Raw genomic sequence first — 24,707 nt, forward strand, 5'->3', positions numbered from 1 at the left:
AATTGATACATTGTTATTCTTGTCGTCATAGAATTTTGAACCTTCATTGAACCTACATCGTCCGGTATTTCACTTTCATTAAAGAAATGAACTTTTAAACGTTTTTTTTTAAATAGAAGAATATACTTTTCAATTACAAAAAAAATTTGGTTGTAGCCTATTACTTGGCTTGATTTTGTATATTATTGTATTGAGATTTGGAGAATGAATAAACAATAAGAAAAGCTTGTTTATGTTAGATAATAATGACTGTGTTGCCAGCTATGAAAGGTGTTCATGTATTTTGGTTTGTGCTTCCCATCAGTTTAGTAACTATAGATAGTATTAAACCATTTCTTCAATATAATAATATTTAATATTCTCTCACAGGAAGGAGTTTCATTGTCGGCACTGATGAAAGACATGCAATTATTGAATTTGAATCTACTTAATTTTGAGTCAGCAGTCGCCTCTAATTGTCAGTACGTCCTAACAAGTCCTCGATCTTTGAAGGCTTGCAAACAAGCTGGAATTAAGGTTCGCATTTCATTTTTGTTTTACGTATCATATGATCAAAAATATTTAAAAAATTGTTATATACTTCGTATAATATTTCATTAGAGATTAATAAAATACTGTAATTATAATCTATATTATTATTTGGAGGAGATTTTAAAATCAATAGACTATAGACAATAAAGTACGTTGATTGAAGCACCTCAAATAATAAAATGGAGATTCCATCATGATCACTTATTATTTGATATGTTTATTTATTATCGCCAGCAATATCTACATGCTCCACAACAATCACTCCTCAACCACTTACAATTTAGTGACAACTTAATTAACTTATCAGAAGAATACTATATAGATAATCATCTACAATCCAACTTGGATATTTTATTTCAATATCGAAGATATTACAAAAACAAATCACTGATGACAATAAAACCTGATAATTAATTGGAGGGTTATTAATTTAGATAATTAGATTAATTTAGATAAGATAATTTCACTAGGTTCAATAAATTTTAATAAATGTCATGAGTCATTCCATTAGGTTTCAATGAACGGTTAAATAAGAAGATGGGAGCTTCATATTCATGGCATATTCATATCAGTTTCAAAAAGAGTCTTCTTCAAAAACCTTTTATTTCTTCTACGAATTTGATTTTTACTCTTCATAAAAAGTAGTTTTCTGTTCAAATCGGTATTGCTAATTCGCCTATTGAATAGAACCAGATAATGGATGTTAGCGAATTAATACGATCACAATAGGCCTATGTTATGGGCCAAGGTGATACGGTAGGTAATAACAGCAGATTTGTATGTGTGTGTGTCTCAATGCCTTGCATCGACCCAATTGTGTAAATGAGGCAATAAGTCATCTATTTCCCATTTATCAACTACCACTGAATTCAATAACAGACAGCAGTTGTAGAATACTCAATCATTATTTCTATTGATTTCTGAACCGTACAAGTTAGATCCATTTGTATAAGTTGCAAAAGATAAATTATAGTTGATTGTGTGAAATTATTAGACTAGTACATTCTGCTATGTACATGAAATTCTGCTATGAATAGAAAAATACAATAATAAATTTCACATATTCCGGGAATATTAAGAATTGTTTGAAATAATTGGAATGTATGTTTCTCGATAAGCTTGCGAATAAAAGTTTCCTTATTCATGCAAACTTGAGAAAATCCACGTGAATTAATATAAAATCGAACCTTATCACTCTTTTGAAAAAATTATAATTTTTGAATCTCTGTAGGCAAAACTTTAATTACGGTATGTGCTACGAATTGTAAAACATTATACATGAAGATGGATAAGTGTCATTGATGATTTGTAAAGGGTTTTTAATTTTAGTAAACGAGTCTATTCTTAAATTGACTTGCTGTTTTAAACCATTCTAGGTTTTAATGTATTGACTTCATCTGGATTAATTAAGTACTAATGTGAGTATTTGAATAGTCCCCTCTCTGTTATGAAATAGATTTAGCCTATTGAGTCTTATAGTGATGTGGGATAGTCTATTCAATTTGATTGCACTTTATAACGCCATCAAAGTTAGAACTACATTGCAACACAATAAAGTTTTCAACGATTTCTTTCTGAACTTTCTCAGTCACATTTTTTTTCAATAGAAAATAGAAAACTAGTTGTAGATCACTCTTTTTGTATGATCAATAATCATTCTAAAATGCCAATGACAGTCGCCTACATCCTACAGATCAGGACCTAGAATTGTAAAATATACCATTGACAATGAAGATGACTTACAACAACAAGGATAGTGTATAGCTATATACTATATATACTATTCTTGCTACAACAAGACCTATTGGTACATTACTAGAAATTATTCAATATTCTCTGATCCACCACGAAGGAACTGGCTGAGAAAATTTGATGACCATTATAGTGGTAAAATATGCCGTGTCCCACGAAGAGGTTTACACGTTTAATTTTGTATTACGTGCACATTCATGTACCGAGCTTTTTCAAATTTTACACAGTTTACAAAGTAGATTCTGAAAATATTCTGGGAAAATTTCAGCATCCTAACTTTCGTAGAAACAAAATGGCGGCACATTGAAAATTTTTCCAATTCGCTACCTATAAAGACTACTTTCATGAGTTATTATCTGATTTGTTTACTACGTTGCGGTAGTCTTGCCTCATTTGATGGCACCAGAAATGGATTAAGCAATCTTCCAACAAGATGGTGCTCCACCTCATTTCGCAAATCATGTCAAGCAATTACTAAATGACAAACTTCATGGCCGTTGGATTGGCCGTGGAAGTGATTTTTTAGATTAGCCACCCCGATCACAAGATTTAACTGTTTGTGATTTTTTTATGGGTGTTACTTGAAGGAAAACGTTTATAATCATAGCTTCAATAATGATGAGGATTCTTCAATGTTGTTTTCCATCAGTAACTGCTTATTATTGAATCAATTTTTGCTTTTAGAAAAAACGACTAGCAGTCAGATATTTTACAATAAATGAATAAATCACTCACTGGACAACGAGATCTTTCGGCAGTTCCGCCATCTTCTTGGTTGTTCTTGGTTCACAACCAGTGAGTGATTTATTCATTTATTGTAAAATATCTGACTGCTAGTCGTTTTTTCTAAAAGCAAAAATTGATTTAATGATGAGGAACTACAACGATCAAAATAAGAGGAACTTATCCGGATACCGAGGAGTTTCTTTGTAAGAGCTTAAAGAATCATTTCTTAAGCGCTGTTATCAGTGTGTTGCTGTGGATGGATTTCAATTTGAATAATTTTGGACTTGAAGGTTTTTCATTGGGTTATGTTCTAGTTTTTTTCATTTAAAATGCCGTAATGTGCAACAATAAAAATATTCTATAAAAACAAAAACATCTTTCTAATGTTCTTAAAGTATCGTTTTTCAATATGCCGCCATTTTGTTTCTACCAAGTTTAGGGAGTTGGAATTTTCCCAGAATATTTTTAGAAACTACTTTGTAAACTGTGCAACATTTAAAAAAAGCAATGTGCATGAATGGGCACGTAATATAAAATCAAATGTGTTAACCTCTTCGTGGGATACGGTCTACATAAATATCGAATAATATGATAAGAAGTCATAAATATAAATGAGATTATCTTATTTTTATTTCAGCCAGTGGAATTGCTCCATAGGAACTTATCAGATATTGAAGAAGAGTTGAATTTGCCACGGGAGTATGCATTAGTTCTATTCGATCAATATGAGAAAGATCGACAAGGTCTGTGAAAAGAGCAACCCTTTATTCATTGTTTTCAATAGTTAAGAGTAGGTAGGCCTACTGATTCAACTTGATTGAGCTGTGAGAATAATAACTTCGAATGTCTCCAAATATCCTCTTTGAACTTTTCTCTTGAGTCTTGATCTCTCTTGGAAAATTCTTTATTGAATTTTCTCAGATTAATTTACAATATCATAATCTTCCATTCGGATAAATTAGATAGCCCTCATATTCTCAGTTAAGAGTGTCTAATTGGTTGAATGTGACATTAATTTATCAGTTACACATGGTCAGCTCTATACTTGTACTCAAATGAAAGCAAGTAGTTAGGTAACTTAATATGAATTGATAACTGGCATTTTTAAAGTGTCGTACTCAATTAATTATGAAACAAATCATAAAACAAAAATCTGTTATCAGAATTATTTTCATAAATATTGTTCACACATACGTACGTTTCTCATCTCTACGTAACGTAGCTGGATTCTCCATGAATGGTCTCACTATATGTTATTAGTCTATCACAACATACTTCTAATAATGAGAAAAGTAAAAGATTTGGAGCTCATTCCAATCAAATAAAATACCGTACTATGAGTATGCTTCTAGACTAGTAAGTGGTTTTTTATTTGTAAACGGTGAGTGAAAATTCAAACGATAAAAGAATATTGGATTTTTAAATAATGAATTCGATCCATTGAATATAAGCTGCTGTCGACAGATAATGTACGTAGGCCTATATGGTATATCCAAACAATATTTTGTATAAATAATAGGTATCTTTGCTCACCCGTGAAGTAGTGGCTGAAAATACCATAATAATGATCACAAGTGATGGTAAATTGGAATGTATTTTTCAATATTCTAGCAAAATTGGAGATTTGCAGAAAAATAAGAAATAAGATCATTTCTGAGGAGAATATCAATATCCACCGAACACTGAATTTTGAAATCGGAGGAAAATCGATCGCAAGTCGTAAGGAACTTCTTAATAAGGAGAATATTTTACGGTCATCATCAAGTTCTTCCAGCAATAACAATCAACATCATAATAATAGTAATAATAAAAATGGTCAGTGGATGAGTTATCATATCAGCCATAATAATATAATTCATATAATCTATTATTATAAATTTTACGATTTGTTGTGCAAGGTTTCATGCTGTTGCAAGCCTGCAATAAGTAACTTTTGTGATGAGAAATAAAAAAGGTCTCTGAGTTTTTTAATTAAAACCCAATTTGAATTGATATTGCTAATAATAATGATCTCAACTATTCACTGTCAAAGAATTGAAGGGAATATATTTTTATGAATATATAAGTTATTTAGTGACGATATAGTAAAGCCTAAAATACTGTACTTTTTACAGTAGTGCAACTTTTTTCAGTAGAAATGTTGATGCTATCATGAAAGTTTGAAGAATATTTTTCGCTCTTTTATGGAACTAGAAATATTATCATACAGATCTTCTATTCACAGAAAAAATATCATATTCCATTCCAAAAGATGAAGGGTTTTCAAGAATACAGAACTCATTTCCGTCATTGAAATCCGAAACTAGTACTTCTACTTCACCCACACTCTCCATCAGTGCTCTTCTCAATTATGACTCCAAAACTCAGTAAGTTATTCTATAGCACTATCTTCAAACATTGCTAATTCTCATTTATTGAATCAAACTAGAATGTAAATACAGCTATATCATAAGGCTGCTCATTTTGTAAAACATTATGTAGTCCACTATTTTTATAATCAATAAAACTTGCATCTTAAGGAGTAGACTTGTTAATAATTGAAATAGATTCTAAATAATATTTTTACAGCTAATTTTTTTGAGGGAATACTATACAATAATAGGTCTTATTTTCGTAAAATAACGTTCAAAGAATTCCCTTCCAGCAATTCTCCCCTGCTGTCAGTATTTGAAGTTTGAGAAGGCTTCAAGATAGTCAATAGCAAATTAATTCGAATTTTGTTGAATAATATTGTTATCTATTTATTTTTAAAAAATGAAGATTTATTATTTCCAAAGAGACTCTACCAGGAGTTTTTCATCACTTTAAACCTGGAAGTATCAATTTCATTGTTTAGTACGAGTTAATAAGACGTATACTCGTAATAAGTCGTTATAATTGAAGAGCTCGTTTCCAAAACCCACTAAGTCCAAAGTTATCAAAATTGAGTTATCATATGATTCTGATCTCATTTTATGAGAGCTATCTATCTATCCTACTGTTATTTTCCTAATCCCACTATTTACATTGTTATAAGAGTATAAAAAGTAGAATTTTTTCCAAACCCAAGCTTAGTCCATGAACAATGTTTTCCAAATGCCACTGTGTGATGAGCAATGGTTCTATGCATGCGCGCCACCATCACGCATGCGCACCAGACCAAATAGCACACACCACGCCAACAGCATAGCACACACCACTCCCATTTTTATCAGTCAGAAAGAACATTCTGTGTGGAGTATTTTTTCTTTTCTAATTTACTAAAAAGTTTACGAATATATAGTGAGTTTCATTAAAAAATTATTTTCATTTAGAAGATACAGTGAGTCCAGTAGTTGTGAGTGAAAGGAGTAGGAAGAGACAGAGGAACAGTGATAACTGGTATTAACTCAACAATGCTGGGATACCTTCTGAGCTATGTACAGAAGAGTTCTGTTTTTAATGAAATAAATCACATATTTCCTATACGAGGGCACAGTTTCATGCCACCTGATCGGATCTTTGGAAGAATCGAGAAGAATTATAGGAAGATGCAAACCATTCTTTTGCAAGAAGAATACCATCAAATACTAAAAAAACATGGCACTTTGAAAATATTGGGTGATCATTGGAAGATTTTAGATTTCAAAAAAACTGCAGAGAATGTTTTAGTGAAAAAGATTCCGTTCTTAATGAGGGAGCAGCGGATTTTCAAATTCACAAAAGAGTCTTCGAGTGTTGAGGTGAAAAATACATACACTGGATGCTTCAATCAACACAACATTATAAAAAACAGTGTGAATAAAGTGTGGAAAGCTCTATACGAACGAGTACAAAGTGTGGACGAAATAAATAAAATGAGTGAATTGAAGAAGAAGGACGTAGAAAGACTGTTGCAGTTCGTCAATTTATCAGAAGATGTGAGCAACTTCTATAAAAAGGATCTGATAAATGCAGAGGAAAATGAAAACATACGTGATTTCACCGAAACGTTATATGATGAAGAAGAGCCCTTCCTGTAAATTTCATTTGAATAAATTTTTATATTTGGACTTTATCGTTTTCCTCTTCGATTCACTCTTCAAAATATTATTTTTCTTTCAGTATTATTTTTTCATTTTTTTGAAATAAAACTCATTGTCTTTAATTTTCAAAGATAGCAAAAATATTCTGATTCATTCTGCAACATTCAAGATTTTACACAAACGGTATAAATATTATGAAGAAGAGCCCTTCCTGTAAATTTTTATTATATTGAGACTTTATCAGTTAGCTTGATAATCAATTCACTTTTCAAAACTATTTTTTGTTCATTATTATTTTTTATGTTTTTGAAATAAAACTAATTTATTGTCTTTCATTGTACTTATTTATTGTAGCTCTACACTATCCTGATTTTTGATAATGATGATTCATGTGAAAAAATCTATTTTAGTCCTTTTTCATAGATTAACTCTCAAGATATATTATTTTTCTGTCATTTGGAGTGAGTTATGAGAAATTTGTATTTCTTAAAACCCTCAATAAAAATCAATCTTAAAAGTCTTGTTCATTTACAATGCATTAAGAGTCCATGAAAGAGTGTCTTATGTTTTCCAAACTCATCTAAGTCCAAACATTTTTTCCTAACTCCACTACGTCCATAGACTTAGTTGGTGTTTGGAAAAAACCGTTGCAAATTTATTAATATCTCATTCAAAATTTAAGTTATTCATATATTTTTATTTCATAAGGAACATAGTTGGAAATAGAAAAAAGCTACTTCCTAGAATAATATGAATTGGAACAAAAAATCGGTCTACTGAAAAATTGTGATTTTGGACATAGTGGTCCAAACGGTACGTTTTTGGAAACGACCTCTTCAATTCTTATTCATACTGGTTCTAATAACACATATTTTTCTCGATTTGAATATACTTATATTTTCAAATTCTATGAAAATGCATTTTTTGTTCAAGGTCTCTCAAAAGTCAACTTGCTCAGCAATTCTGTGGGACTTACAGTTCTACTATTTCACCTATGTCTACTCCACGACAAGATTCTTTGTAAGTTGAACAATTCCCTGACTCAATCTTGTGAATTTTTTAACCCTTTCTATCCCAATTTATGAAAAAACAAGATGAAAAAATTATTCTGGTGTTTTTATGTTTCAAAACACTCTTAAAAATGAGAAAATAATTTTCCCCAAATTTTTCTCACCCTCCAGGGGCCCCTAGGGGTTTGTTGTTTTAAAACAACATTGGGACATTTGGGTCATTTCAAATACGTATAGTAAAAAATTTTGGTTTTGCATTAGAAAAATCAATGGTACTTTCATCATGCTTTATTCAAGGAAAGGTGAATGATTTCATTATGGAATCATTCCTAATCAATAATTTTTCCTTGATTTCAACATTATAACAATGAAAGTCATATAATAAAATTCTCAAAAGTAGTAAAATGGATTCTCAAAAATGTGATACACAGAACCAGATTTTGGTGACTAACTTATTTATTATATTCATAACTGATACATATTTACATAATATAGAAACGTGAAATTGAAACTGAAAATAAGGTTCTAAATATCATAAATTTCCTACTTTTTTAAAACTATATTTTGGTTACTAACTTATTTATTATGTTCATATCTAACTGATACATACTCACATAATATGAAACAAACTAAAAACTGGAAATTGGGGTTTATCATATTATAAATTTACTACTTTACTACATCTACTACTTTATCATATTTACTATTTTTGTAGAACAAGTTGTTCCTTGTAGCCTATTGGATTTTTTTATTTTATCTATGGTAATCATTGGAACACATTCTGTTTGGGACTGGGCAAAGACGTACTCCACATTTTGTGCAATACACCTTGGTGTACCCAGTCTTACACAGCTTGCAACGTCCTAGTTTTGCAAAATACCCATGTTCGTGCCCAATATTTCTTCCAGTGTCTGGAGAAAAAGGGAATTATGAAGCTAGGTTACACTATGTAGCAGAGCTACATGTAGCTCAGCTATAAAGCTCTGCTACAAGTTCAAAGAGTGACTTTGGAGATATGCTATATAGCAGTTGAGCCTATTTTCTCAGCTATATAGCAGAAAATGAGCTATCCAAAATTTACAAAATTAGCCAATATCTTCTCTCTCTTCTCTGTGCTGAAAGCATCACAGTAGCTTCGCTGAAAGCAGTGGCTGCTGCAAGAACTACATTCTTCTTTGGCATCTGGTTGGGATAACTAAGCAGTGAATAGTGGTTTATTCCAAACTATATGTAGCTCTGCTACATGAAATTTGCATAGATCTCCTTATAGCAGAGCTATATGTAGCTCAAATTTCATATAGCTCCCCAGCTACATATAGTGTACACTACTATAATGTAATGTATAATGTACTATAGTGTACAACTACATATAGTGTAAACGTAGCTTTAGGCTATTTGCTTTCATACCAATGAGTCCTGTAATACATGACTGCTGACTCAGGTAATGATTTAGATTGCACAGGTAAAACAGACTTTTGAAAATAAATTGGTGAGAATCTCACCTGTACATTCTCTTGTAGAGGATCAGCAATAATATTACTGTCCAGTATCTTGATTTCTAAAAAAACTATTCAACTCATCTTCAGGAAGATTCATGAGTTTGTCTAAATCTTCATTATCCAAGATTTTGTACATTATAACGAAAAACAATCATCCACAATAATTCAATAAACAATAACTCCACGAATGCGTTTGAAAACTGAGAGAAACACAATAACCTAACCTCAAAGTCTCCTCACATGTGACTCCTCTAACGGCCCAATGTTGTTCTAAAACAACAGACATAAAATTTGGAATATAAATGATATTTTTGTTCAAGTTTCTATTCCTATGACTGATATTTCGTCATGAAATAATAAACAATTATATGGATATTTTTTATTCTTATTTTCAGTTCTTTAGAATTTTATAAAAAATTATAAAAACCGAAGAAAATTGTCACATTGAAGTGTTGGTACAATTGGATATCACAGCTGCTTTTTCAGAAATTAGACTGCATTTGAGTGCTCTCTAGTGGTATAATACTAAACTAGACTAATGTAGCTTTCAAACAAGGCCAGTAGATGGCAGATTCATTAAATCACTGATCCAATAGACATCATAGAAAGTCATGTTGTTCAGGAACAACAGTGGGATAGAAAGGGTTAAATAGTCTGAATGATTTTTCTGAAAATATTAATAAAATATGTAAATACAAATAACAATTTACTGGATCTGAGGAACTATAATAAATATTCAATGTCTGTCAATGCAAAACAACAATAATCAAAATTATAACTTTGAATGTTCCAAGCATCAAAGGTTTGGTCATCAGTCATCAGCTAGATTTAGAAATCGTCTCTCACTTAATCATCCCACCTTAAGGCTGTGCAAAGGCTAAAATAAACTTTCTGCTGGTGATATTTTCGATTTGTATACTATCAAGCTATCAAAATGAAAAAGTTTTCTCAGGAAAATATTTTTTTCCGAACATTACTTTTTGAGAAATGAGCGCCTAAAGTTTAAATTTTTGGGACAGAACATTTCAAGTTCGGTAAGAGATAAATCCATGAGATTTAGAGGGTAGATTCTTCATGGTATTGTTGATCTAGTAAAACAAAACTTTTCTGAGAATATCAATTTTTACTTTCCTTGCCCTATTACCTTTCCGAAAAAAATTACGGTACTCCAATTTCAAGGTCCCCTGAGTCCAAAAAGGTGGTTCGTGTGTGTGTGTGTGTGTGTGTGTGTGTGTGTGTGTGTGTGTGTGTGTGTGTGTGTGTGTGTGTGTGTGTGTGTGTTGTGTGTGTGTGTGTGTGTGTGTGTGTGTGTGTACACGATATCTCATCTCCCAATTAACGGAATGACTTGAAATTTGAAACTTAAGGTGCTTACAATATAAGGATCCGACACGAACAATTTCGATCAAATGCAATTCAAGATGGCGGCTAAAATGGAGAAAATGTTGTGAAAAAAGGGTTTTTCGCGATTTTCTCGAAAACGGCTCCAACGATTTTGATCAAATTTATACCTAAAATAGCCATTGATAAGCTCTATCAACTGCCACAAGTCCCATACCTGTAAAAATTTCAAGAGCTCCGCCCCATCTATGCAAAGTTTGATCTTAGATTCCCTATTATCAGGCTTCAGATACAATTAAAAAAAAAAAAAAATCAAGTGGAAAAGTTCGAGCATGAAAATCTCTACAATAAAATGTTTGGTAACATTTTCACCTAAAATTGAAAATAAGCTCGAAATTCGAGAAAATGTGATTATCCAATTGCAAACTGTTAATCCTATTAAATCAGTGGTTCTCAATCTTTCCTCTTCGCGCCCCCCTGCATAATTCAGCTCTAAGCTGGGGCCCCCTACATGTATAAGCGTATAACAACAAATTCTATACAAACAATTATAAATTCATATAAATTTATAATTTATGGTTGTAGCTTTTGTTTCTCATAGCAATAAATTAACAATAAAAAGAGCTTCAGTGTGAAGGAAAAGCTTTTTTTTTCGCACAGAATTCGTTGAAAAGAGGTGTCAGCTCTGATTACGCTACTCTAAGTTCCTGGGTCACATCCAGTCTTGATGTAAATTTACTTTTCATGGCAGCTAGAGAAGAAAACCCAGTTTCACACGAATAAGTTGTCGCAAATGAAGTCAATATTTTCAATGCCTTTTCACTCAAAAATGGGTGTTCGTTGTGCACACCAATCCAGAAGGATGTGAGAGAATATTATTCAAACTTCATTTTAAGCGCATAGTCACCTAGGAGATCAATGAGGTTTTCTTTTTCTATAATGTTGAGGGAGCACTCTTGATTGAGAATTTGAATGGGTTTTGAATCCATGCCAAACCATTCAAGTTCTCATTAAAATATTTTCAAGTAGAATTTTAAAAGTAGAAAGATTGCTTTTAGTAATTATTTTAGAAGTAAATTTAAATGATTTACTTCTAAAATAATATAATAATAATAAAATCTATAAGCAATGTTTCTACCAAGCTTTGCGCCCCCCCCCCTGAACATTCATCGCGCCCCCCTTGGGGGTCGCGCCCCACACTTTGAGAACTACTGTATTAAAACCCTTCCACTACCAAGCGGGGTAATTGGACTACCCCAACCCACATTTTCCCCATTTTTTTGTAGATAATGTTGTTGTATTTCATTGAAACCTTGAGTACTTGTTAAAAACATATCACTTTAGTTGTTTTTTCTCATAAAATCATTTCATTCCTCTTATTTTTTCAATTATTAGCAGATTTATCCTTGGGGTAACTCTATTACCCCGCTTGGTATTCCATGTCATGCAATTTTTTGGTATATATTCCATCCATTATCGGAATGCATAAGATATAAATTTAATGTCCAATTATCATTTTTTCGCCAAACCTGATTCATAATGATCACTTGAAATCTAAATTTGAAAAAATTGCTTCTCTATAGCCATAATTTAATTATTTGACAACATTTCCCCTACATCTATTTGATAGAATGCTCAATTTTTTTGTCCTGTCAGTTTTTGATTGAAAACATATTTTTCAACAAAAGAAATTTATTTTTAATTATATTAAAAGCTTTTGTAATGCATTTCATAGATGAATTAATGGAAAAAATATAGAATAAAGATATAAAACAGAAATCTTGTTGGGGTGACCCAGTTACCCCAGTTGGTATTCCGTGTATGTGAAGAAGGTTGGTAGTCCAAGGGTTAAATAATTCACTATGAAGAGATAGCAGACCTCGTATGCCTCCAGCGTTATTGTCCTGTCACCAGCTGGCTCAGATCTTTGTTTATAAGTAGACTTGAAAGGCGCGTGAACACTAGCGTCAGGTGATCAATTTTCATAACGGCAAGGAAATTTGTGTGAGTGCGCCACACCAGATTTTTGAGAAAGTTATTCAATCTACCAAAAATGACCGAAAATAACTCAACTAAAAGTTATTTTTGGTAATTTTTAGTACGTTGAATAACTTTCTCAAAAATTGATTTTTTCAGAAAATTTTTGTTTTATTAGTTCTACAATACCATGAAGAATCTATCTTCTAAATCTCATAGATTTAGTTCTTACCGAACTTGAAATTTCTGTCCCAGAAAATTAAACTTTAGGCGCTCATATCTCAAAAAGTAATGTTCGGAAAAAAATATTTTCCTGAGAAAACTTTTTCATTTTGATAGCTTGATAGTATACAAATCGAAAAATTTTGAAAAATATCACCAGTAGGAAAATTATTTTTAGCCTTTGCACAGCCTTAATAATCTTGGTATTTCTCTCTTCCTTCAGGAATTCAGCCTCTCTTTGAATATTATTTTAGACATTCTGCTCTTATTCATTCTACACATATGTATAAACCACTCAAGTCGCTGCGTCTTTATAAATCTGACAATATTTCCAACTTTTATCAAACGTTCCAGCTCTGAATTGGTTTTTCTTCACCACTCCCCTCCTTCTTTAATTGGACCATGAATCTTTCTGGGAATCTTTCATTCGGAAAAGCTCAGATGGTTTTTGTCTTCTTTTGTTAACGTCCAAAATTCATAGTCATATGTTACAACAGGTCGAGTTAGGCTTCCATATATTTTTTTGTATAATTTTCTACATATGAGCCTGTTTTCAAGAGTTTCACGTTACTGAAGAATGTTCTATTTCCAGATAATACTCTTTGCTTTACGCTGTAGCTCATCTTGTTCTCATTGTTCAATTCAACCCCAAGCAACTGAAGTTCCTTACACCTTAAAAAATGTCTAACCGATTCTGAGATATTAATGAATTATTCTAGCTTGACTCCTCAAATATGTCAATATACCTCTTATTTAACAGAGAAAGTTGTTATCATAAACACATTCTATGCTTCAAATGTCCTAATACATCTATGACGTCTGACGATGGTTTTATTTTCGATCACACTCATTCATGATATCATGTTATTATGGACAAAAACATGCATTTCAATTTGATCACATGCTACAGGTTGAGATCAAGAGATGCCACACCTGACATCAAAGGATTCAAAGCACCAATCACACCCAGAAAAAAGCAATTCAAGAAAAAACAATTGAAGTCAACAAAAAAATATTTAAGAAGAGTGTCGGATAATAATGACAACACACCTCGGATCACATCCGACAGAAAAAACAACTGTTTCACCAAAGTTTCAAATTTTCTCAATGGTCAAGAGAAATTACAACGGAAAAAGAATGCCAATTCAACGTATGAGCCGAATAGAAAGAAAAAAATGATACCACTCCTAACAAGCAAGAAGATAGCTGAATCCGAGAGTTCTGTAAGTCCCTCATTACCAGATGACTGCAAGCTTGATTACACCTCCAAATACGTAGATGCTATGATGGATGATGATAATTACATTAAATACAAAACAGAAATGCCATTCAATAGAAATGAGGGGAGTGATAAGAGTTCGTTTCCAGCAAACCATAAACAAATGAAGAAGAAGACCTCCTTGACTCAAAAAGGTTCTTTGCACAACTCGTCGATAATCTCTGCGAAGAGCAGGAATACACCAACCAGCACTTCATGTTTCGGTGGTGCTCTTCAAAGAAAACAGCAAAAAAATATTTACAGGTAAGTTATACAGTATTTTTCACAAAGAAGTCACTCAAGCTACAATTATTGCAAACGTTTATATGATTATTGATTGAAGAAATTGAGAAGCAATCGTCTTTTCTGTAATTGAAAGATTTTGATTGTGACATGTATTTTTTATGCAGTATGCAAAAGTTAACTTTCTTCTTAATTCAAATATCCCTCAGCATTAAACCAAGATGATGTGGAAGGAAGATGTGGAAAGAAATCTGCGAGTGTTGGGAATTAGGAGATGGAAGAGAGTTGCTGGGAATTGTCATGGAAGCCAAGTTCCATATAGGAATGTAGTACTAAAGGAAGAAGAAGAGATTAAATCAAGAGGTCTTAGATGAAAATACTTTTCCATTATTTCTGGCTACTAATTTTCCATAAACATCATTATTAATCCATTTAATTAAACCAATTTATGTATGAGAGTTCTACAAAATAATTGAATAACTTGTAAAAAATAGTCTACGAATTTCAGTCTTCTATACTTATAATGTAGTTCGGTAATCAACTTTCTTCAATTAAATAACATGGGATTTGGACAAAATTGTCCGTTGGATTATAGGAACCAGGGATCGGTCGAGGAGGCACAGCCTGGGGGGGGGGTGAAGGTGAAGGTCCTAGTTTACAAAACCAACAAAATTATAAATTCAATATACACAGCTCATTACACAGCTCAATACATTAAATGAATAAATTTCAATTTTTCAAACTCGAATATTTTTAAAAAGTGTTTTGACACATTCGTAGATTACCGTAGGGATAAAAAAACGAAGGTTGATAATTATCTTTATATTCGAAGGTTTAGTAAATATTATAAAAAGTGTATGTAGGAAGTTATTGTCTGAGAAAAGAAGCTGAAATTTTCTGTAAAGGCTGAGACCTTTTTCAATATTGAAATGCTAATTGTTTGATTTTTTAGCTTTCTGAATGTTGACACTCTTCCAATACCTGAAAATGATAGAAGAATCCTTGAAACTCTCGCACTTAAGAAAGAGCAGGAATTGGAGAGTCAAGAAAATGCTCATCGAGCACATATTCTATGGGAGGCTGATCTGCAAAGCAAACGAGAGGTGAGCAACATCTATTTCAGAGTTAAATAAATTCTCATATTCAGGTATTAATTATATCTTGAAGAATAAATTAATGATCTCATTCAATTATATACAGTAATCATAACATCACAATTAAAATACAATTTCAACAGACTGATTCATAGAAATTTATTATGTTTTGTATTACTGAAAGACACCCTATAGAACCCTAGCGAGTTATTGAAGCAAAGGCATGATTTTTTGAACCATAAATAATTAATTCTTATGAAATATTTTACAAACTTATTCATTCTGATTCGATCAATGCCTAAATGACCACAAGTTGGCCTAAATAGTAGTAATGAAACTGCGAATCAAATTTACATTGTTATCTTTTATTCAATTATTCATCACTTCTCATTACTGATGTTGTAAATCTCTCTCAATTAGAAATAATGTTCATGAATAAGGATATTTTGGAGTACTGTATATAGAGTCTTCAATTTCAATTTCAATTTATTGGAAAAAAAAGATACATTGTAGTGAATGTAGTTAATCAGTGTGGATGCGACAGGCACACTGCCCAAAACCGCACTCCACACAAAATAATAAAGAATAATAAGAAAACAAAAACAACTTATACAGAAATTAAACAAACTTCAGAATTACATGCTAAATCTTAAAATAAAATACTAATTATTTATATCATTAAATGCTATTCGTATTGTACAATATAAATAATTTTAATTAAAATAAGAAAATAAGTTTAATTGAAATAAGAATAGAGAGAATAAGTTCAATATAAATGAAAAAAAAGTCGACCATTTAAACTAAACAAAATTAAAAAGAAAAAAATAAAACAGAGAAGAAGTAAGGTAAAGACATATATTTATATATAGATAGCAGAAGAAGAGAGGAGAGAGAGTGCTTGAAGTTAAACATTGACAAAAGAACTAATATTCAAGTATTATAGAGCATGATTTAATAAAGGCATTCAAAGACGGATTGAAGAGATCGATATCACGAGATACTGTGTTGAAGAGTCTCATGGATCGATTGATGGGTGAGTTATAATCCTGCAACGTTCGAGATCTTGGTATAAAAAACGAAAAATACCTCCCACGAGAAACAGTCGGCACATAGAAGCCCAATCTTTCCAGGTGAAAAGGATGCTGCGTAAGACCATTAACTACTTTATATAAATGTAAGATGGCTTGGAGATTACGTCTGGATTTCAATGTTGGAATTTTGAACATGATTCTGAGTTGTGATGTGGGATATGCAAAATAGGGATAGTGGCCAAACTTTTTAAAATACAGGTAGCGAAGGAATTTATTTTGAACTTTTTCAAGAGAATCAGAATATTCAGCATGATAAGGATCCCAAATAATTGAGGCATATTCCAATCTACTCCTTACCAACGACTTGTACAGATATATTATAGTATCTAAATTACTGAAGTGTTTGCAAGTTCTAATAACAAAGCCCAACAGTCGATTAGAAACATTTAAAATGTGTTCAATATGAGAGATGAATCTGAAATCATTTTGAAAATAGACTCCTAAATCCTTACACGATATTCTGATTGGAAGAGCAGAACCATTCATCATGTAAGAGAAATTAAAAGGAAGATTCTGTCTTGAAAATGTCATTATGTGTGATTTATTAACATTAATTTTTAAACCATTCACAGAGCTCCATGTTGTAATCTCATTAATATCCTCTTGTAATGTATCACAATCATTTACACCGGTAATAGTTTTATATATCTTAACATCATCGGCAAATAAAAGACATTTAGAGTTTTTTAATACATCAGGTAGATCATTGATCATGATGAGGAATAAAAGAGGACCCAATGATGTACCTTGAGGGACACCAGATACGTTTGCATATAGATCAGAATCACAACCATCATATGACACAAATTGTTTCCTGTCCTTCAGATAAGATGCTATAAATCCTACAGTAGAATTCGAGAAATTATAGGCCAGTAGTTTGTGTAGTAGAGCATCATGATTTACAAGGTCAAAAGCCTTTCGGAAATCAATGTATACAACATCAACCCTCCCAGAAGACTCCAGACCATGCAAAACATCACATGAAAATTCAATTAAGTTTGTAGTAGTCGACTTACCAGGTAAAAAGCCGTGTTGCTGTTTATTGAAACTGTTTAACATGTGCTTGTAAATAGAATCGAAAATGATACTTTCAAAAATCTTTGAAAAAACATTTGTCAAGCTTATTGGTCTAAAATTAGCAATGTCTTGCATGTTGCCAGACTTTAATATTGGTGAGACCCTAGCAAGCTTCCATTCATTCGGGAAAACACCAAGTTTTAGAGATAAATTAAAAATGAAGCAAAGATTAACGGACAAAAGATCGCAGCATCCCTTCACCAGGAAAGGCGGAATACCATCAGGACCACACGATGCCCTAGGCTTAAGTAACTTGATAGCTTTCTCAACATTTTCGATGGAAACAGTCCTTAAATTTAAAATATTCTGATCAGACACAACCGGTGAGTTTATGGCAGAAGGAACCATCGAACCATCGTATACTGAGGCAAAGTGATTGGCGAAACCATTCGCAATATCCACCCCACTCTCGAATACTGATGAATTCAGAAACATACTTTTCTTCTTCCGTGCTGCAGCAATACGTTTGTTATTCACATAAGACCAGAAACTACGTATGTTACCTCTCACTGAGGACTGAACAGTAATTAGGTACCTTTTATTGGCTTCACGTATTTTGGCTTTCAATGAACGCCTAATCAATATAAATCTATGATTATGAAAATCAGAATGTCTCCGCTTCCTTGCCAATCTGTTCTTAAGTTTAATTTCACTAATTATTTCCCCTGTGAACCATAAGGGATAACCTTGCCTTTTTACAGGATTCCTTCTAGGTACGCAACAATCAATGACAGAGAATAAAGTATTATAGAAATGATTTACAGCCTTGTATTCTTACAGTCTTGCAGCCTTCCAACCTTACAGTCTTGTATTCTATCAGTATATAATAAGAACCAGTTTTATCTTGCTAGCTTAGGGCTGGTATTGCAATATTATTTGAAATTATCTCCAAGTCTCAAAATTATAGCTTTAATTATTTCAAACGGGCAGAATTATCTATCAATTATGCTATTAATTTTATGTTTTTTATTATATGCTTCTAAATAATATTATTTTACATTTTCCAGCTCTTGTCTAATTTTTTGCTGTAACTCCGCTATTGTTGATCGAATATGGATACGGACCCCTGGAGAGAATTATATGATGCGTTTAGTTTATTTGTTTTCGTTTCTTGTAAGTAAAATGAGGTGATTTTATTGAGTTTTTTAATGATTTGTTGTTTTAAAGGCAAAACATTTCAAGAACACATACACCTTACCTTTTCTTTACGGTGTGATACTTCACCGTTTAAAAAAAACACTTTCCTTTCAATTAAACGTATATTTACGTTTTTTGTGATAATGTTATGACAATGATAATGATACTCATGATCAATTTATGAGCAGGTCACATCCACTTCGTATTTTCTGTTCCTATTCGTATTTTCTTTCATAAGTAATCTGACTGATGTTTGAAATTTGTTTTGGATTTACTTTTTTTGTATTAAAACACTCACGTTTCATGGTGGCTGGTTTTATAGCTTCGTGCTGGTGTCGCACATTATCAAGCCAATTAAAATCTCCGTATTTGTTAAAATATTGTTAATGAAAATATTTTAAACAGATACGTATTTCATTATTATAGGTCTATCTTGTCATTATTTTTATTAATTAAAAAAAATGGATAACCAACAGCCGATTTATTTTGTATTCATTTGATCAATGTCATCCATTCAATGTGATGAAAAATAATGATAATCTTTTTATTTTTATAATAAATTAGTGTATCTGGTTATTTTTATAACTGGTTATTTATGTTTTACGGATCTCGAAAACGGCTCTAACGATTTTCACGAAATTTGGAACATAGTAGGTTTATGATATAAAGATTCGATTGCACTAGGTCTCATTCTTTGGAAAACTCGCTGAACGACATTAAAAGGATAATTCATCCTTGGAAAACAGATGACAATTTCAAGTGATTAGTGAGTGTTATTTTGTTATTCAATTTGCTCGGTGCCCCGATAATTAATAAGCTCGGTGCCCCGATATTAACATATAATATGTGTTGTGTATGAAATCTAAAAATTCAAATTCCACTTTCAAATATTCCATTTAGCAGGTTGTACTATTAAATGTTGGGTGGTATATACAAAGTATATCTGTGTCACAGTTCGTTTTACGTTCATGTTTGAAACATCTGTTGAGTGTGAATTGTATATTGCGAACTTATGACATTTATAATCACATAAGAAACTATTTTTCATATTTTTTGCAATATTTTTGATCTAGGAGATTTTTGTCTTCTACAATCCTCACATACTTTTCTGTATATTTTGTATTCCTTATGAATTTATGTAAGTTACTTTCTATTATATTTTTTCTGTAATGTAATATGTGATGGAAGTTTTCAGATAATTCATGGAAAGAGATTGAAAGAGGAGCGAGCGCCAAAAGAATGAGACATTTAGCTACCATTAGATATTTTTCAATATTCATTCCATAGAACATGCAACGCATAAAAATGGTCTTTGTGATTATTATCTTTGAGAATTCACATTTTTCTTTCATTTTAAATCTAGAATACTAAGAAAAGTAATTTCAATTCAGTATAACCATAGCAAACTTAGGGACTCTAATGGTATTGACAATGGTAAGGAATGCTAAAATTACAACGTAAATTTCAACAGGCCTTCACTAATTTTTTTATTGATTCCGAATGAATTGATACCGGAACTTAACACAAATGATTAAAATATACAATGTTCATGTCTCAATACAATACAGAAAAAATATGTCTGAATTTTTCCAGCTTGAAAATTGGAGAAAGAAAAAATGGCGAGAATTTGTGAATGAGAAGAGAAAAATAGAAAGCGAGGATAATACTCGAAGAATGGAAGAAATAAAAGAGAGTCTGAGGCATTCACAGAGAATCTTGGAAGAGAAACTGAAGAGAAGAGATGAAAGAGTAGAGGAGTTGCGGAATCAAGCAGAACAACGAAAGGTAAATTTGTTTATTGTAGAAAACGTTTCTTGATATCTATAATATAATCTACTAAATAGATGACTGTTGTTGATGGCTATCTTTTATGTAAGCATAAACAACCAGTATGGTCATTTTTGGGTAACAGCCGTGGAAGATGTCACAATTTCTTCGTTAGGTCTAGCATAATAAGGATCGTGATGATAAGTCGAAATCACTGGCAAACACCTCGGAAACAAGATGGCCGCCAAAATTTTCAGGGTTTTGCTACATCGCTTGTATTTTAATAAAAATGAAATTTAAATTTGAACATTTTTAAAAAATTAGAAAGTTTTTTTTTTACTTTTGAAGGTTATAACTAGAAAAATATGCGTTCTAGAGAAAAATTTTATAAAACATTAATTGTAGAGGAAAATTTTTGAAATATTTTCGTCTTGCAAAGCGGTTGAATATCTTGAATGGTTATTAAAATACAAGCGATATAGCAAAACCCTGAAAATTTTGGCGACCATCTTGTTTCCGAGGTGCTTGCCTGTGATTTCGACTTATCATCATCACGATCCTTATTATGCTAGACCTAACGAAAAAATTGAGACATCTTCCACGGCTGTTACCCAAAAATGACCACGGATGACATTTGCGCCCGGACTATTATGAAAATAATCATTTCACATTGTATTGTTGCAGATAAATAGCATTTTGGAGCAGAAAATGTTTGAAATGAGGAAGAAAGCGATGGTTGATGCAAATCTTAAGCAAAAAGAACTCGATACTGCAATATATCAACAAAAACTACAGCAGGAATTACAAGAGAAATTGGAGCGGGCTGAGGCTGTGCGAGAGAAGGAAAGGACTTTTTCCCATAGAGTAAGTTCATTTTCCTCGACTTTTCAATAGGACTCATTCACTAGATTTTCATTTAATGCATTGTTTCTTTGGTCTTTTAAATACCAAATTTGATTCATCAGCCTACAATATCAATTAAATAAACTAGAATTCAATTCATCCAATACAGTATTATAAAAAATTTAGATTATTCATCCACTGGTTTTGAAGAGAGAAAAAAAATGAATTAAATAAAGAACTATAGTATGTCGAGTTCATTCACATTGTAGTATTATATGAACGAATTTATTATTATTGAATTATTATGTGTTTGCATATACTTAATATACATAGGCTATAGTTTACTTATTAAACAATTTTGGATGAATAATATTATATTCGATCTGATTCCGCAAACCAGATGAATTTTATGAACAGCTATAATGATAACGTTCAAGATTATATTTATGGCAGTTAATAATTATAACTATCATTCAATGATTAAATTATCAATCTTGTTATGCAGAGAGTTGCAAGCGCTAACCGTGTAGAGGATCTAAGACACCAAGAGAATATGTACGGATTGAATGCTGAAAAAGATCTCATTCTTGAACAAAAATGGAGAGAAATACAAGAAAAAGATGAAAGAGCCAGACAAAATTATCTGGAAATGCTCAAGCATAAAGAAAGGCATATAAAAGAGAACAGGTATCGTTCCTTTACAAACTTGCTTCCTTCTTAGCTTGTTCAAGCTATCAACGCATGACCAAATGCATTCTTCCAGCTAATAACCCACTTCTGCTACTTATGTGAATAAGTATTTCATACTTCTCTAGGATTAATTTCTGCTCTAGGTGAATGTTATTTCATTCAATTATTTATGAATTGATAGATTTCATATTGGTCTCCCTTGATATAATAGATAACCAGTAGACGTACTACAATTCTGATTTAGAAATCAATTTTCAATTTGGAATAGACTTTCTTTCGTAAATGTTAGTTTAGAGTTTAAATTTTGAAAAGTTAACTACGAACTACGATGCAATACGAGCTGCCAGGATAGATATTACAAGAGAAGTATTATCAACAGGGAGTCCAGGTCTGTATTAATTTTTTATAAGATGATTGGGTAGTGTGTGACGTAGACGATGACGTTAACCTTACAGGACACAACCACAAGCAATACTATTCAAGTAGTATTTCTTGAGATAGTTTGATGCTGCATTCAAATATCACCTGTCATATTTCCAAGTAGTTCATGTAAGGGATAACATTAAGCTGCGAATTGTATTATTAGTTTACAAAACCTTACTCAACTACAGTATGTATTCAACACTGATTAAATCATTTTTAAGAATGTCACAGGCCTGAAAAGTAAATTAAAATCATAATTCCACTTCCGGACATTCCATGCGTGAGAGTAATTTACCAGGTACAGTAGTAACAATATAATCTGTCAGGTTAACAATAGTTACTTATTTCTCAATTCAATTTGATTTCGAAAACATATAGATTAAGTTAAGAACCGTATTGCAGCATGGACAGAGAATTCAGATTTGAAATGGTGAGAGAAATGCAGCGAGAAATGGAGAGAGATTTCGAGCAATGGCAGGATAAAGTGCTTCTACTGCAGTGCTCAGCTATTCAGAGAGCTAATTCGTCAGCAAATCTTCAACTCGAAAGTAAGCGGCTCCAGGTTGAATGTGAGAACGCTCATAGACAACTAGAACATGCGCATAGAATTCAAAGGTAATTTTAACATTTGAACAATTTATACTCATGTGCCTTTCAATATGTATTTGAGATACATAAATCGAAGAGAGCCATATCTCTCTCAATAAATTTGAAGACAAATCAAATTTTATGAACTTGAACTTCGAACATAAAGTATGTATGAGAATAAACGTTTCAATAAGAATTTATTAATTGATGAAATGGATGATATTTTGTGATTCACATCAATATTTTGGAATCAAAACTAATGAAACTGATGTTAGAATACTAGGATCTTCCCTGATGAGGAAGTGGCTCATAACAAAATTTGAGTTTCAGCAATAGGACAATTTAATGAACTGTTAGGAGGCGAAGGTTATCAACAATAGAAGTAAGATCGCAAAGCAAAGAGATTCTAATGAATTAATTGTTCATATTATGATATTTCAATTCCCATCAATCACAGGCTGGACACATTGGAAGTTGAAATAAGTTCAATTGCAATTTAATTCAAGTTTAATTCTGATTGCTTTTAGTTGGAATTTACTTGAAATATCCCAGTCAATTGTGTAAGTTTTAAACATTTCACATCTATGATTCACACCTTCTTCCTTCAACCACTATTTGAGATTGAGCAAGCTAAATTATAATATTCTATTATTGCAGAGTAAAAGAGGAGGAACTTATAAAGATGCATCATAATGAAAAGGCAGTTGAATCGAAAGATCAAAAGATTAATTATCTGCAGAGGAGGAGGCAGAACACCATGTTAGAGAAAAAAACACAAGCACACATCACTGCAAACTTGAGGGATAAATTAAGGTGAATCAGAAAATTCTATTAACGTTTTTTTTTAATTGATAATTTAATGGTTTTTGGAATGTAATGGTAAGTTGTGGTCATGTAAGAAATACAAAATGTTGAAAGCATTACAACTGTCTATAGCAGAAGCCCACATTTCCCTCTGTGCTTTCAATAGCACCATTTTTTCATGAAAGATTACAATCTACTGAATAACAAATTACTTCATGAAAATGGATGTATAATATGTATAATGAATAATATGTATTATTGAAAATGTATAAATATGTAATGTTCTTGGAAGTTTTGCAGAATGCTTTACTTGTTAGTGAATCAAACTATATAATAAACGTTTTTGCAGAGTGGTCTACTTAATAATCAAAAAGTAGTATCCAAAATATGTTTCTAACAATATATTATAATGTGCTTTCACAGACGAACTCTATCTCCTGAAACGTTTGACCGAAAAGTGGCCAGAGCTGACATGGAGTTGAGAATAGGTCAACGGCCCATCTCAGCAAGTCCAACAATGACGACAGAATCGCACATAAAGCTTGGTTAACTTTACTTCACATCTGAATTAAAAATGTCAAGTTCAACTATATTTTCGCCTTCCAAAATATAAGTAGTATGAGAAAACGTGTGGTTTTTTTTTCAACCAAA

The 24,707-nt window shown here is 31.8% G+C and overlaps 1 protein-coding gene across 3 annotated transcripts in view; it reads left to right on the top strand.

Moving 5' to 3' along the window:
- The window catches only part of LOC111064617 (coiled-coil domain-containing protein 177), a 25,105-nt gene extending 422 nt beyond the window's left edge, over positions 1–24,683 (top strand). Inside the window, exons 2-14 of one of the 3 annotated variants that reach the window (XM_022352371.2) lie at positions 370–516; positions 3,647–3,752; positions 4,621–4,824; positions 5,234–5,375; positions 7,926–8,012; positions 13,952–14,563; positions 15,495–15,645; positions 20,535–20,726; positions 21,393–21,572; positions 22,057–22,238; positions 23,067–23,279; positions 23,910–24,065; positions 24,480–24,683. In XM_022352371.2, the coding sequence (XP_022208063.2) occupies positions 394–516; positions 3,647–3,752; positions 4,621–4,824; positions 5,234–5,375; positions 7,926–8,012; positions 13,952–14,563; positions 15,495–15,645; positions 20,535–20,726; positions 21,393–21,572; positions 22,057–22,238; positions 23,067–23,279; positions 23,910–24,065; positions 24,480–24,606 (2,475 nt within the window). In that variant the 5' untranslated portion in view covers positions 370–393 and the 3' untranslated portion in view covers positions 24,607–24,683. The remainder of the gene's footprint in view (positions 1–369; positions 517–3,646; positions 3,753–4,620; positions 4,825–5,233; positions 5,376–7,925; positions 8,013–13,951; positions 14,564–15,494; positions 15,646–20,534; positions 20,727–21,392; positions 21,573–22,056; positions 22,239–23,066; positions 23,280–23,909; positions 24,066–24,479) is intronic. The other 2 variants (XM_022352372.2, XM_022352373.2) reach the window with 2 other exon arrangements.
- Positions 24,684–24,707: the final 24 nt, after the last annotated feature.

The sequence above is a fragment of the Nilaparvata lugens genome, chromosome 1 (genome assembly GCF_014356525.2).
Source record: "Nilaparvata lugens isolate BPH chromosome 1, ASM1435652v1, whole genome shotgun sequence".
Lineage (NCBI taxonomy): Eukaryota > Metazoa > Arthropoda > Insecta > Hemiptera > Delphacidae > Nilaparvata > Nilaparvata lugens.